The 16,232-nt window shown below is 41.6% G+C and overlaps 1 protein-coding gene across 1 annotated transcript; it reads right to left on the bottom strand.

Moving 5' to 3' along the window:
- Nucleotides 1-353: 353 nt before the first annotated feature.
- myo1f (myosin IF) lies at nt 354-15,906 on the bottom strand. The gene is made up of 28 exons (XM_061077771.1): nt 15,732-15,906; nt 13,009-13,137; nt 11,663-11,752; nt 11,468-11,562; nt 11,286-11,373; nt 11,050-11,139; nt 9,288-9,419; nt 9,008-9,142; nt 8,413-8,545; nt 7,798-7,994; nt 7,631-7,711; nt 7,432-7,518; nt 7,145-7,231; nt 6,587-6,754; nt 6,383-6,468; nt 6,205-6,286; nt 5,699-5,805; nt 5,518-5,616; nt 5,275-5,419; nt 4,617-4,731; nt 4,348-4,517; nt 4,020-4,165; nt 3,244-3,390; nt 2,996-3,144; nt 2,789-2,851; nt 2,356-2,563; nt 1,246-1,406; nt 354-1,135 (listed from the first exon to the last, which is right to left on the bottom strand). Exons 1-28 carry the CDS (start codon nt 15,732-15,734, stop codon nt 1,059-1,061), a joined length of 3,270 nt encoding a protein of 1,089 aa, XP_060933754.1. The 5' UTR covers nt 15,735-15,906; the 3' UTR covers nt 354-1,058.
- Between the last annotated feature and the right edge of the window lie 326 nt (nt 15,907-16,232).

The raw sequence follows: 16,232 nt of genomic DNA on the forward strand, positions 1-16,232 counted from the left end.
TAAAATGAGTTTAATGTTCCATCTCTATATCATCGCTATAAAAAAGGAAAGGTTAAAGGTCCTGATAATGATAATAATTATATTTAATAATAATATATAATAGTGTTAATTGGGGATATCAACACATGAAAAATTGGTTTAGATAGATTTTATATTCAAAAAAAAATATTTATTGACTGTGAGGGAGTGACATCATTTTACAAAAATCAACCAAACTTGAACAAAATGCAAAACTGGCAGAAATACCTGTTAGTAATTGATAAACACTTCCTAAATGTTCAGTCTCCTCTTTCTGTTTTAGTATCTCATAACTTACAGATGACAGAATCAAAGAAAAAGTCATTGAGGTGAAATACTAAAATATATTTCTTTATTGTATTGAAGTGACAAAACAACTGGAAATGCATTATACTATTAATAATCAATGACTAGCTAATCTAGAGGTTTGTTTCAGTGACATCAGCAGTACTGTCTCTAGGAATGGCTTTGATTCATCTGATGCAGGTTCATCATGGTGCAAATGTACAGTCAAGTTCACATATTTAACACATTATCTAATACAGAACCGATAACTTCTTAATGGACTTAATCTAGAATACTGATGAGGATCTGGAGTTGCTTTAGAGAAGCTTCAGGCAGATACAAACACTGTAGACAGTAAAAAAAAAGCTCCTGAGTGTGTGTAACTGAAGCTTTGAGACGTTTTCAGTGGAGTAACATCTCAAAGGAAGCTGTTGTGGAAGTGCGGGCCCAGTCAGAGATCTTGTTGCTCAGTCATTGTGTCGTCCGGGACAACAAGAGACATGAAATCTGAGCAGCTCTTTGCACTGGATGTGCATTTTAAGGATTGTGGCCATAATGATGATGTTTCCTCTTCCTGCTGAAATGTCAGAGGGGTCTGGCCTTCAGCAGCCCTGTTCTCCATCATGGATGCAGATCTACAACCATGAACGATTCACTGGCAGTTTCCTTCTCAAGCAGAATGTGCTGTTTTCATCAAATTACACATATTTCAGAACAAACACAGACAAGTCTACGAGGCAGACATCAAGTCTTGATCAAATCTTTTCGACATAGTTGCCAGGAAAGAGGCCTTCACTTCCTCCAATCCGGCCCCTCCACCATCCCGATGCATCTGCAGAGAAACACACTTTGTTAGAGACTGTGGAACATGTGATATCTAATAATATATCCAATTATTTCCTCTGATCTTTATTAACGTGTCATCTTTCTTCTCATCCTCACCTTCTTTGACCAGGTCGAAGACGTCGTTGGCCTCGAAGCTGATCTCGTCCGTGTCCTGGCCGACATACTGATACAGCGCCCGGCAGCGTGGCCCCTGGGATCGAGGCTGATGTTTGGGAGCAGGAGGAGGTCGGTGACTGATGCTCCTTTTCCTCTGCTTCCTGTGACAGAGAAAAAGTAACGACAACAGGGATGAAATGAGGAGGAGATGACAGGAGCTCGCTAAGGAGAGTAACGCTACAGGAAAACAGAGCTGGGGTGTAGGTCCTCTTGAGTTACTACTGTATAGATCCATTTCAGATGTAATGTAATAGGATAAATATGTTTTTATTAAAATTTAAACAAACACTGATAAGAATGGTACTAAACTTTGATTTAGGAGATTTGAATTGAACAGTTTTTAGTCTGTTCAAACAGGGACTACAATGGTGTCTACCCATAATACCTTTAATCAGGACTGACTCAGCCAATAGGAGGCCTCCTGAAGGTTTGCATTAATCAATTAATTGTGTCAAATGTTGTTCTTAAATACCATTGCAATATCTAATATAAATTTAAGAATAAGTGCATGTAATGTACCAAAGAACAACATTTTGATTTTATATATATATTTATGAGCCATTAATAACAACACGTTGTGGGTTTCTAGGTGAAAGGAAATAGTTGTGAGTGGTGCTTATTATTTCTATTTTGGAACATATTAAGTGGTTGTCTAATTTTCCAAAAATTAAGTGAAAAATGTTTATGATTAGTTATAATTCATTTTGGTCCTAATCCTCCACAGCAATTTAGCTTTTTCCATATAAAACTTTAGTACATTAGTAACAAACCCTTAATGAAGCTATTAGTCCAAATGTATTGTTATGTAATATTAATCTGGTGCATCCTAAAGATGTCTGAATGCTTTATTTCCTACAGCAAATGTGGAAATAAACAGGTTTGTCGTTCCTGTCTCACTTTTTGGATTCGTTGGGCTCACTGGGTGCTGAGCCCCACCTTGACAAACCCTGGAACACAACAAACCTGTATGCACTAATTTCAAGTGACTAAACAAGTCCACCCACACGTTCCCCAGTCATAGATTCTTTAGTTTTCAGTGATCTCTCTCACCCTGACATGCCCTGGTCCGGCACATTCAGGAAGTCCAGGTTGGCTTGGCTCTGCTGGTTGTGGGCCGGGGCTCTGGGGGCCCTCTGGGAACCCAGCTTGGGCAGAGCGGCGTTGGGTGGCCGGCCCTGTTTGTGCGAGGTGGAATAATGGGGTTCTGACGGTTGAGGCTGAGGAGCTCTGGAAAACTTGGCTGCTCCATTCTGTTGAGCTGAGGAGAGGAACAGTGGAGTCAGAGTCATATTAACCCTCTGAAACTAAAGCACAAGACTCGAGTACATTTCCTTAAACATCCACCTCTATACGTCATGTTTAACAAGATTTAACCCATTTGGTTCTTCAATCTTTTCTTTAGTTTTAATGAAACTGAAAAAATTATTTAAATAATATACTTAGCTATCTTCGAACATCTCTGTATAATAATATAAAAGAATACCTCTGTTGGATGTATGATTTCTCCCTCCTCCATGCGACTGTGGGAAACTCTTCCTCGTCGGCTCTGAAGAAATTAATGTTCAGTTTAAACAAGATCTGGACATACAAGAGTCATTTTCATATTTAGTAGCTTCCCCTAAGTATGACTTTCCTTTACCTCAGCTTTCCTTATTTCAAAAGTCTGCATCTTTATTTTGTTTTAACTCACTGGAGGACTTGGGTAGACCGTCTCCCACTGTGATTGTGAGGCTCTTCCCTCCAGGTTTCAGCTGGGTCACGTCTCCTTGCCCCCTCTGGAAGATGACCATCCGGGAGCCTCCTCCCCCCCAGCCCTCCTTCTTCACCCTGAACTCCAGTCTGAGTCGTGAGGAAAGCACGTCAGTGGTGTCAGTTTTTCAGATTTTCAGATTATCTATGCAAAATGCAGGAGGTCTGAGTGCGAGTGTGTTCTTCTACTTGTCAGTGAAGGAGATGGTCAGTTTTCTCTTGGCCACATCCTCGTAGCGTTTGGAGAGCAGGCTGAGGAACTCCGTCTTGAAGTTGGACTCCAGCAGGCTGTCGTACTGAGCCTCGTGCACGATGAAGAAATCATCCTGTCTCGTACTGGAAAGGAAAACAAGACCATTGAGAGCTTTTCTCTTTTGAAAAGAGGCCAAGAGTCACAACTGATCTCATTTAGCTGCTTCACTTGTCTCTTGTGAGAAAGGTCTATTTGCTCTGTTACATGACTGTTCACTTCATTTTAAAATGTAACTATAGGTAACTATATGTAACTATGATTATAACCATTTCAGGATCTTAATAAGGGCTGTTTAGTGTGGAGCACTGAAAAAGCAAGCAAAAGAAAAGGTCAATAAGTTTTAAAGTCTGTCTTAAACCAAAAGTCAAGCGCTCATATCAACACTGAAAAAGTTTACTCACTGTCATTCTTCCCTTATTTGTGTTTAAAGTGATAGGGGACAAAATCCACAGTCCTAATCCCTGGCTTTAATATTTTCAATTGTTTCATTTAAAATGTTTTGTGTCAACCTGAAACTTATCCCCCTGTAGCAAAGGGATAGTAACAAAAAGAGAGAAGTTTGTATTAAAAGGACAGAAACTTTTCTACTTGTTTTTCTGAATCTTCTTCTTCTCTCTGTTCAGACTTCTAGCTAAATGTGGAAACTGCTCTTGTACAGACGGAGGACTGTGAAGTTTGTCCTCAGTGTATCTCCTGCGAACGACAGCTCTACCTGAGAGAGACGCCGCTGATGCTTCCAAACTCCATTTTCCGTTTCAGCACCTCCTTTATCTGACCCTTCTCGGGCCCTTTCTTCACCTTCTCTCGACCGATCAGATAGATGCCCTTCGGGGTCAAGATCAAATCTCTCTTGATGGACTGGGTTGTGAAAAAAAATACAGAAGTGAGAACTGTGAGCAAAACCAGAAAGAAAGGAGAAGAGGTGAAGTGTGACCTTTCTGTAAAGAGCATGTGGTAGATTTGTCATCTCTCATCTCTAGCACAGCTTTTTCCTGATTCTTTGAGGGATAACAACACACACGTGCTTTGCAAAGCTTCACCTTGAACCTGCGATCGAACTTATTGACTGAATCAGCGAAGTCGACGCGCTCCCTCTTGCCCAGAAACTGCCGCAGCTCGGGCTTCTGCTCTAGGCCGAGGTAGTCGCCGACGAAGTTCCTGTTGATGCTGTTCTTCCTCCGCTCCTTGGAGTTGTACAGGATGTCCGAGGCTGAGAGTCACAGGGGTGCACACACAGTATATTCAGAGCGGTGACTTCAAACTTGCGTTAGCGTGGAGACAGTACAAGGAGTGTTTGTCTTTTACTCACCCTCCTCTCTCATTTGTTCATACTTCTTCCTGGAGATGAAGCGTCTCCAGGCTTTCTGGATGATCCTGGAGAACGTGTCAAACTTCCTCTCCCTCATCTCCTCTAGAAGAAACAGCTGAGGAACACGGAGCATGTGAAAGTATGTATGTACATGTTTTCAAGAATATATTTACATTTCACTATATACATTCTCATGGCTTCACTCATATTTCACTTTCTGTTTGTGGGAAATTGATGGATTTATGTTCCATATTTAATCTCTTTTAGCTCTGTTTTGGTCACTACCTAGTACCAAAGGAAACATCTGGCTCTTTAACTGGACAACAAATAAGATAAAAAGTAGTCTAATCTAAAGTGTAGTGCTTATTATGTGAAGAATGGTCCCCGTTATTTATATATTTTATTAACCGATGATTATTCATTTTGCTATTATTTCTGTATTAATGAGTAGCATTTTACTGTAGTTTGATATTAGATAGGGTGTTAAGAAGCCTGATCTATAACAATGTCTCATATTTTATTAGTCTACTATAACATAAATGTATTAGAGCAAGAAACTATAATACAAAACTACACTCATGACATGGAACTACCAGAGCGATCCCAACCTGTACCTCAAATTCGTGAGACCTGGAAGAAAACATCAAAAGTTTGTTACCGATTCAGGGTTCTTGACGAAGATTTTGGTGCGTCCCATCTGATACTGGTCAGTGTCCATGTTGACAGAGCGGAGGAGGTGAAGGACCCCCTGCTGCTCCGGACCCCTCCAGCCCGGCCATGTCTCCGCTGTCAGAATGGCGTACCTGGATAGAGCGCGAACACACCAAAGGTTCCTTCAGTCGTAACAAACACACAGAAAATGATGAACCCTTTCAAAAACAAGCGAAGGACGAAACCTCACCTCATCAGAAACTTGTTGAAGGCCCTGCGGTATGCGTATCCAGCTCTTCTCACACGTATGTTTTCCCGCAGTCCCAGGTACTCGACCTGATGGCGCGCCCTACAAGCAGAGAACACTCAGTCAGAAGTGTGTTTCCTATACGTTCTCATGTGTGTGTATGTGTGACGGTGATGCTGCTGACCTGCTCTCCTCCCAGTCTTTGGGTCTTTTTGTCTCATTGGGTTTGATGCAGCGGATGTAGTGCGGAGTGCACTTCATCAGGGTCTTCACCAAGTCATTGGCTTGTTTCTGTGGGAAACATCAATGTGAAATCAGAGCAGCGTTGGGAAAACTTAATTCCTGGTTATTTCAGGGGCGGATCCAGAGGTGGAGCTAGGGGGGCCCTGGCCCCGGCTGGAATCTGATTGCCTCCTGAAGTGCCTTCTGTCCTTTCAGTATCCCCTTTTATTTAAATAAACTATTCATTTAGTTACAATACTAATGATAAATTTGACAACCTGTTAAGAATAGTTTATTTTCTAAGCCTTGAGGTACACAAACAATGGCATATGGCTTTGCTCAAGGCTATAGAATATAACTGAATCAGGTTTTATGCACAAATATAATTGTCCCCTCTTTGTAAATTGCGTCCCGCTTTATGGCCCCTGATCTACCAGCCACTCAGTTACCCTCAGGTTCACCTCTCACCTTGATCTTGGAGCTGGCTGTGGTCGGCCTGCTTTTCTTATCAGGGTCAAAGATTTCAGGGAACAAGCTACGGATGAAGTCACTAAAGAAAGAAATTCAGGAGAAGTTTATTTTCTCAGTGCTCTTTACTTATAAATACAACACAACTAAGAACATCAGAAAAACGCCAGTCACTCACTACTCGCTGCTCTGCATGAGCTCGATGAGGTCAGGGAAGAGCACATCCCGGTTCCTCTCACAGAAGCCCATGATATCATAAGACACCTGAGATCACCAAAGGTTACGTTTAAGTTTCAAGTTCAGGTCATTCGCTTCACAATTTTGAATTCAAATGTTTTCATGCCAAAATCAGTCATGCATCTACAAACAAGATTCAGTTTACCTTGCCGGCGTAGTGATGAATGACGAAGCCAGAGTTCCAGTTGTTGAAATGTTCATGCGTCCCCACAGCGGCCGACAGTTTCTGCAGCAGAGTGCCGTCTGCACCCTCTCCTTTGGCATGCATAGTGGCACACACATCATCCAGCACACTCATTATACCTGGAGGGTTCTGCAAGGAGGGGAGGACGGTGAAGAAGATGACGTTTATTGAAACTAGAATGTCACTCAGCAGAGCACCGTACTCCATTCACTCTAAATATCAGTTTTCCTAAACTCCTGGATCAACACCAAATTTGAATGGGAAACCACATCCTTCCAACAAGATTTGCGATAATCCATCCTGTAGCTTTTGCATAAACTTGCTTACAAACAATCAAACCTTTTTTTATTAAGATTTGGGAAGAATACAAAAAACTCATATTGATGTTGAGTCAATAATGTACAAGCACGATCTGAACATCAATTATTTATGGCAGTGGGAAGTTTCTGCTTCCTCTTCTGAACAGTTTCAAAAATAGTTTGCAGTTGCCAGTAAAGGAAGTGCAAGTCAGGAGCTTACCAGTTTATTTTCAATGAGGTCACACACAATCTTGTTGTTGAAGTAATCGATAGGTGTCCACTTGATGCCCTCCGTAACATACTCTTCCTATAGGTCAGAGATGAGACGCCACACAGAGAGAAGGGCTCAAACATAAAACTTTTTGAATTTAATTATAAGAAAGTTGAATTAATATATTCGCACCGAATTGAAAAGAAGCTAAATTCTTGCCTCTAACAAACAGATGCTCATATAGAGAGCATATGTCATACAGAGATTTACATCAGTGATAAATGTGTGGTAGCTACCTGCTCAGCCTTCAGAGTGAGTTCAATAAAGATTTGCTGCAGTTTCTCGTTCACAAAGTTAATGCAGAACTGCTCGAAGCCGTTTTTCTGCAGAAGGAGAACATCAAATTTCAGAGAATCACCATTAAAAACAAACCTGCTGTGTTGTATCATCTGTAAAGCTAACATCGTATTTCAATGCTTTTAGTAGTGTACAAACCTGGAATATCTCAAAGCCATAAATGTCGAGAACGCCGATACTGAATTCTTCATCTGGCTTCTGAATGGCTTTATTAATGGCCTGGAGAAGACAGACAAGGACGTGAATTTAAAATGCCAACGCATTTATTTCAGGAAGATAAATCGAGGAATGTCTCAGCGGTGCACCTCAACCAGGTAGTCGAAGAGCCGTGCGTAGAGGGCCTTGGCCAGAGCGTCTCGTGTGTAGGTGGCCTGCTCCTGGTTCAGTGTCACGTTGATGGACTCGGTCTTCCCCCCCCACTTGGAGTCCATCTTCCTGCCGGTCAGCTTGTCCTGCAGGCGGCTGGAGTCGATGCCCAGCAGGTAGGCGGGGAAGGCGAGCACTGGAGAAAACGTTCAATGCGTGCACCGGTTAAACTGTGTCAGACTCAGATATATTCTATTGTAAATGTTGAAAGGGAAAATGTTTTGAAACAACTCGAGTCACTCCTACAAGAGATTGGCTGCTGGTAAAATGTCCATTCTGGAAACGCTAATTATTTGTTGAGCAGGGACTCAATGCATAAGATAAACAAGGCTGTGCTGAGGCTCACAGATTCTCTCAATTAGCACGGTGACTGTCATGGGACTGCTTTTGTCATGGTGAGCTCTAATTTACTCATATTCCTCAGGGGGAACATGGGTAATTACACACTACTGTGCGTGCCCGGTGGGAATGTGCACATGCATGTGTGAATCCCTGTGTGTCGGGTGAATGCATGTGTAAGAACGTTCAGGTGTGTGTGTGTGTATTTGACTCACGGTCCGTGCTCTCCACCTTGCCGTAGTTGCCTGCCTCTATGAAGCTGATGTTTCCCAGGTGGAGGATGCCTGCGATGATCTGCAGCACCTGATTTTGGATGTCGCCTGGGATCCCGATCACCTGCATGGCCTCCTGGAGACCATGAAATAAAAGGCGTGTGGATCAATAAAGTTGTATCTTATCTGATCTTAAAATCAAGCAGCAAGATCTGCAATGATTCCTAAATCCGTTTTTTGTTAAATCCTACAACTGCATAAACAAATCAATAGAGATTTGGTTTGTGACACGTGAAACTGAGCGTCAGGCTACTTTGAAAACCCCACATCTATGAGTCTGGTCATTTTCAAACATCTCAAACTCTCAGAGGCTGTCTGGTAATTCAACAAAAGTTAAGATTATGGAGAAGTCAGAACACATCTATAAAACTGTGTAGCAGAGCAACATTTTTCGTCTTTCCAACATGTTTGGACCCCTCCAATCCAGATGATCCCTGTCCCAGGGTCCACCCACAGGCTAATCCAGTCATGTGTTCATGCTGGTTCTGTTAAGGACTGAAGTAAACATCATACTGAGGATTAAAGGCAGGATATGTACCATCGTCTCTTGGAAGTCTTTGCAATCATTGGTCCCATCCACCTTGTAGGTCCCAGACTGGTTGAGGTAGTAGTAGTAGTCTGGGGTCATGATGCCCAGGCCCTCTTTCTGCTGAGCGGTGGCGCCCTCTATCAGCTGCAGGACAACAGTGCAGGCGGAGGATGTGGTTACACATGCAGTGTTGCCCACAGTGGGCACCAAAATAAGGAAGTTTAACATGAGACTGTAGCATCTGCGATTGATCAGTGACCGTGCACGCCGCTGTTCACCAGCCTCTGACCTGATAGAACATGTGGAAGCTCCTCTCGTTCTCATTCTGGCTCACCACCCTCGACTTCTCCAGCAGGAAGTTGTAGATTTTGCCTCCATCTGGCTCTCCTCCTCTGCTGAACTGAATCTCAAAGTATTTCCCCTGGTAGATGGAAAATCAGAGCCAACATTATCAGGTGAGATTCTAAAATCAGACGATAAATCAGTCAAATCCGATTAAACTCAACTCAACGATTTCCGATCATTGTGCATTTCCCCCCAACACAAAAAACCCACCAACATCTGTTGTGCTGCGTCTGTAGGAAACCATACAGTCTATGTAGGAAACTCACACATTTTGCACGACATCGACCACATCTACATATCGTGTTGCTGTGGTTTACAGATGTGAAATGAAGTGGCAACCGCTGACGGGAAACAACTGAGGTAGAAATTAAATGCCCTCGTACCAACACTGTTAGCTGAAACATGGGGTGTTTCTCTGGTGCATGGTGAATCCTCAATTAATGACTAATTGGTTCTGGGTATAGTAAATACTTATTAGGATAAGATTGTCAGAAAGTAAAGAAGGACTACTACTGCACTACTTGCACTACTGCACAAACTAAAGATATATATTTAGATGTATATATTTTATTTTCTATTTAAAATTTTTGATATTCTATTTCATTGTTATTCTATTTTATTCTTTTTTATTCTATTATATACTATTTCTATTTTTATTTCGTGGGTTGAAATTACTGAGCATTGCTTAAAGAGAGTGTGTGACCCAAGAATTTCATTGACAGTGACTACTTCATGTTATCTCTGTTCATTTGACAATAAAAAATCTTGAATCTTGAATCTTGAGAAGTCTACAGATGTGCTGTTTGCTCTGTGAGCGCGATACTAACACATTCATTTTAAACAGGTACAATATTTATCATGTGCACCAGCATAGATTATGGTTTTGTTAGGGGGTTCATACCACACTTCCTGCTGGTCACTATATTTGCATAAGGTATTTACTGGAAGACACTTGAGATGTGAAGTGACCACACGATGACCAATGATGTGTTTCAGGAACTTCAGAAGTGTTTGCTGGGAGAGCAGCTCCCTTTATCGCCGACTTTGGGCTTTTTCATTTTGGAGAACATTCAATACACAAAAAACGATATAACACACCAGAGGGAAGAGAAATTGAAGAAGCAAAATACATCTCCTTTAAAATTCATCCTCTGGGAACCACGAATCTCTGCACAGAACTTCATTAACCTCCGCCACAGAGGTTATGTTTATTCTGTATGTTGGTGGGTTTGTTTGATTACTCGAAAACTATTTGTCTCATTAGCCATGAAATTTGGTGGAAGGAGGCTGTACGAATCATGGAAAAGCTCCTTAAGCTTGGGTGCTAAACCGGATCAGGTTGAGGATCCAGGATATTCTCACCTATCACTTTCATTTTGAGATAATTTTTGAATTTTTTGACATTTTCACCAATTCACTCAATTCATGGAATTTGATGAAGGAAATCAGGCACATTTAGGGAAATTATTTTTATGAGTATATTCTATTTTGTGCAGCTGTATTGAATGTAAAGGCCTTAATGGAGGTAAGAGCTCTACTGACTGCTGCTGTTGTCCGGTCTGGCTTTGCCGCCTGAAACTGAGATTTACTGAAAGCGAAAGAGCAAGAGACTTTGATGAACACAACCACAACTAAACGTCTTACTGTAACACATATGAAGTCAATGAAAAGCAGCTGCTGCAGAAGATGCTGAAGATCTTACTCACAAAACGACTGGAGTTGTTGTTGCGTACAGTCTTGGCGTTACCGAAGGCTTCCAGCAAAGGATTGGACTGTAGGATGATGTCTTTGACATGCTGCAACACACACACACACACACACACACACACACACACACACACACACACACACACACACACACACACACATAGTAGGTCAGAGTGCATGTAAATGTCTTGGTTTATATAGATGAGCAGCAGTGTTGCCTGCTGTCTGTCTCTACCTGCACTTTGGTTCCTCCTCCAGAAACTTTGGAAATGTAACCCATGATATATTTGGCAGCCACTGTCTTTCCAGCACCGCTCTCACCACTACAACAACACAAACAATAAGACACAACACGGCCACAAAGACTACACATCGTTACACAAACTTCGCCAGCGCACACAGCAAAGGACAACGCACCTGATGATGACACACTGGTTTTCTCCATCGATCATCATGTTTCTGTACGAGTTATCGGTCAAGGCGTAGACGTGAGGGGGATTCTCATACTGGGCCTGAGGAGAGAAACAGGTCTGGGGTCAGTTTGGGGACATGGAGGACGAACTCTTTAGATCTACAGGATGTGATGAGAAAATGAGGAGGAATTGGACTCACGGCTCCTTGATAAAGTTCGATTTCTCTGTCGGTGAAATAGGGCATCTGCTTGAACGGGTTCACTGAGATCAACACGGGGCCGATGTAAGTCTGAGCAGTGAAGTTCAGGAACATGATAGAGAAATATTCACCTCTTACTGAGAGTATCACACTGACCTTCTGAGATCAAATATGGTTATTAATATTTGATACTTCAAAGGGTTAATTACGATATACACATTAATGTTATTCCTACATAAATGAACAAACATTTTTATGTAAGTTTTTAATTAATCTCTTTAATTAAGAACTGACTGTTCTGATATTTTACAATTTAAACAATGGCACTACAGAGTGTAGATAAAGATGGACGACATGACTGCTCCCCAAGTAAAGCCAAAGCATCTTGATCGCCCCCTGGCGGATGGCTGCAGCATAGGTCATAAATGCCTCCTCTTCCATAATAATGAATGGGATATGAGTCCAACTCAAAGAAGTACACGTGAAATAAACTTTTCTCAAAGAGGATTTCTGATACTTTAGGTTCTTCTCACCTCTCCTGCATTTCATTTTTCTTGTGAGTTTGGTCTAAATTAGTTATTTGATGTTACAGAAACATCCTGATCGACAGCTGAGACTGAATCGTGATTGGTCAAGCTGGTGCACTGACGGGACCTCGCTACCACAGCTCGATTCAATTTAAGGGAATATTTTAGCTTGAATTCAGAACAGTGGGAGGAAATGGAGACGCGATCAGTAGGACCCCTTAAATTGAAACAACTGCACACACATGAAAAGAAGACCAATGTGGAGGTTAAACAGTTAATGTACTTCCTGTTAAAAGAGACGACTTGTCAGCAAGAGATGAACATTACTGTCACAGATCCTTCCCTTTACTAAGCAGTTTTTAACCTCATGGCTCATCATGATTAGTAATGAGTTAGCCAACAGTAAAGTCATCAGTTATAAATCCAACTTATCTGGCTGTGACGACAGCTGTTCTTGTTTGCAGATTTATTTCCAAACTCTAAATATGGGTTTGAAGCTCAGCAGAGCTCCACCGAGAAGGAAGTGAGATGTTGAGTCACTCGGCGAATGCAGAAGAGGAAGAGTGGATTCCTTGTTTCTATGCCCATATATGTTTTTGCCTTTTTAATTAAATGTTAATATATTATCAGGACACTTTCTTTCCTGTTTGTGGAAAGACTCATTGAGTGTATTCATATAATGACTCCCCTGTTCTCAGGGGTCTAAACTAGACTGGACCAATCCTCCTGAGGTGTAGCCAAAAGTATTTGTAAGTAAGTATTTGTGGCTTGTGAGAATTAAAAAGAGCAGTAAGATAATGCCAACAGCCTGTAGGATACGAAGATGTAGTCGTCCATGTATCTCTTCTTCAGGTTCTCCACGATGGCGTCCTCTGTGATCTTGGACAACAGGACCATGTCGTCCACGCCGCTCTGCTTCACATTCTGACTCTGCCAGTGATACTTGGCCTGAATCACACACGAGAGAGAACAACAAACACATTTCAGCCTGTTCATACATCAGTGTTTATCATTCAACATTTTAACCATTTGTTATGTTGAATGATTCATTCAAAAAATATTACACTTAAATTCTGGAGATGATTCAGAAGTCTAAAAAAGAAATGCTGATAATGTCCCAGGGTTATTTGTGCCTGTGACCTTCATGTTTGGAGTTTGACAGACAAAGGCATGTTCATAATGTAGGCTGCAGTTTGTTAGGGACTAAAAGGCTAAGAGTCAGTATATCAGACTCTGTAGGACACACAGCAGATCTGGTGAGAAAGACAAACAGCATTAGTGCTGACATTAGTACAGATGTGTTTTTAAAAAGTATACTAGCGTGGTTTCTATTACAGGAAGCTAGGTCAGGTTGCTAGGCAACAGGTTGCAGATTAGGTGAACTCATTTTCTATATTAGACATTTTAGAGAAGCAACACTAAACCAATGAACCAGTCCAAACATGCACCTGATGATAAATGACATGACAATGATAGAGCAGCCTCTGCTTAAATGAGATGTTTTTCTTGATAAATGAGTTCTGTGGGTTTGTGAGTCACATTCTCACACGTCATATTCTTTGTCAGCTTGCTATAGAGTAATATACTCCATACCCTATACTCCACACCCTGTACTCTACACTGTATACTCTACACTCTATACTCCATATACCAATAGACTTGTCTCCTGTGTCTTGGTTTTCCTTAAGGATGCTGGTCTGTTTGATGTGTGCAGTCTGACAGGCCTTTCCAGGAGCAGAGTGGTTGTGCTGTGGTCTGGGGCTTTTACAAGCATCCACTGCTTCACTAGAAGGTTACACACATGCTTCTGATGCAGCGTATCAGGCAGACGCTGACCAGAAAACCAACCATTGAATAAAAATTCATACTGAAGTAAAGAGGTGAAGGTCCTTGACAAACCTATCAAGTCGACACAAAAGTTCCAGTTTTACTTAATTTCCGTCTCTGTTATTTGATTAGTAAGAATGTAGAAGTAGAAATACTGAAGTAGAATATTGATGGTGACATCTTACTTCAGGGTCTGGAAATTTCCATTTAGTTTCCTGGAAACTGTGATACTTTACTGAAAAACCTGCTCAAGGTGGTTTTATTAAGTTTTAAATTGATTCATAAACTCCACCAAGGCCCATTTGTCCAAAATCCGTCAATTATTCTCGGGGGAAATCAAGGATTAACTTGCATAACGCCAAAAATCTCCCATTCCACACTGCTGGATATGCCCCCTGATCTGGATCTTCACCAAAAATAGAATGGCTTCTCTCCTGGCTCATACTTTGTCCTTCAACCCAGTTTCAAGGTCATCCATAGTAGTATTTGTATAATCCTGTCAACTGACAAACAAACAAATGCAGACGAAAAAACATAACCTCCTTGGCGTTGGTAAAACATTTCTCAATCTAACCCTGGATCTGAATATGCAACGAATTCAAATGGGTTCATTCTTGATCTGCACCGCATCCTTCCACAAAGTTTCAAGAAATTGGGCTGAGTAGTTTTTGTGTAATCCTGCTCAGTGTCAGACAAACAGCACTGAAAACAAGATGCATCAAAGATGAACACAATTTTGTGAATTCTTGTTGAGAATTGCAAAGCTGACTTCATCAAACCAGAGCTTTCTGTTCAGTGTTGGCAGAATAGAAACTGGGTAAGTTGAACCTTTTAAAGCATTCACTCCTCGGATGTTATTCCTCTCAAAGAGGTTTTAAAAAAAGCTTGTTCTTCGATTTGCTTGTTTGGACAAACTTTTAAAGATGTTTCCCTCTATGGTACGACTAAAGAATTGACTATAATAACTCTGTGTGCTGCTGATTGTGTGATTTGGATGTTTGAGGAGTCGGACTCATCCGAACTCGAGGAGGAAGTGTTGTGACAGAAGCTGCAGGCCTCTGCTGCAGTCCACTTCCTCCTCTCACACCTTATTGCTGCCTCTTGTGAAACCTGAGAAACTTTGAACATATGCTAGCCGTTCTCTTCCTGCAACAGGCAGCAGCTCGTCTTTGTCACCTTCACTAACACATACAACACATTTTTCATACAGATTTCTTGGTTTGAGTGTTTTATGAGTGTCTGGGTGCATGATTTTATAGGAAATGGTCACAAAAAAAGGTATGCAGATGTGGAACAATAATGTATTTTGCTGCTTCGAGCTGCTCTCAGTGAAAAGGTTTGTCTCGAAAAAGAGGAAACTCGCTCTGCTGCTGCTGAGATGGAGCTCGCTCTCCCTGAAGTGATGGCACATGACATTATCAAAATGTCAAAACTGACTTCACAGCATGAAATCTCCTCATTTTGTTTGTGTAAATGAATAAACTAATCTGAAATAAAAATTCCTCATGAGCTATTTTCACCTTTGAAACTAGAGCATTTGTTTAAAATGTCGTCTCTGACAGAAAAACATCCAGTTTCTAACTTTCTAAGGTTTGTGTTTGTCAAAATATCAGCAGGCAGATTCAGGAGATACACAATTTTACTAAGGTTTAGGTTAGTACACACTATATTATAGCTGTTTGGTTGAGAAAAAAAATGAAGGTGTGGTACCGTACCATTCTGCCTGTTCTGTGGGCCTCTCCTCCTCAGGGATTCACTGTCCAGACAGTGTGTGTGTGTGTGTGTGTGTCGTTTAAATCCACAGGTTGACCTCCTCACACATCAGCCATCACACAGCGGCACACAGCAGCCAGCGACCCCTACAAGACAGCCACTGCAAGATTCAAAAAACCCTCTTCCTCATACTCCGACAGGCTGTGTGTGAAACAAGCGAAACAAGAACTGCTCTCAGATCACACACACACACACACACATATACACACACACACACACACACACACACACACACACACACACACACACACACACACACACACACACACACACACACACACACACACAGACACACACACATACACAGAGACACATACACAGAGACACACACGCATACACTGATGGACTTACCGTGCAATGTTAAGCTGCTACTTCTGTATTTTTGTCACATTCAGACAAAGGATGAAAATCATGATCTGACAGCGTCTATGTTGGCAGACCCT

Source organism: Limanda limanda, chromosome 9, assembly GCF_963576545.1.
Source record: "Limanda limanda chromosome 9, fLimLim1.1, whole genome shotgun sequence".
Lineage (NCBI taxonomy): Eukaryota > Metazoa > Chordata > Actinopteri > Pleuronectiformes > Pleuronectidae > Limanda > Limanda limanda.

Bases quoted from the DNA above. Each gene is read 5' to 3' on its own strand.
- myo1f (XM_061077771.1), bottom strand. The intron at 9,420-11,049 runs GTGAGTAAGATC...TCCATCTACCAG, and splicing joins ACAACAACTCCAGTCGTTTT to GGGAAATACTTTGAGATTCA. The intron at 6,469-6,586 runs GTAAACTGAATC...TGGTGATCTCAG, and splicing joins TTCATCACTACGCCGGCAAG to GTGTCTTATGATATCATGGG.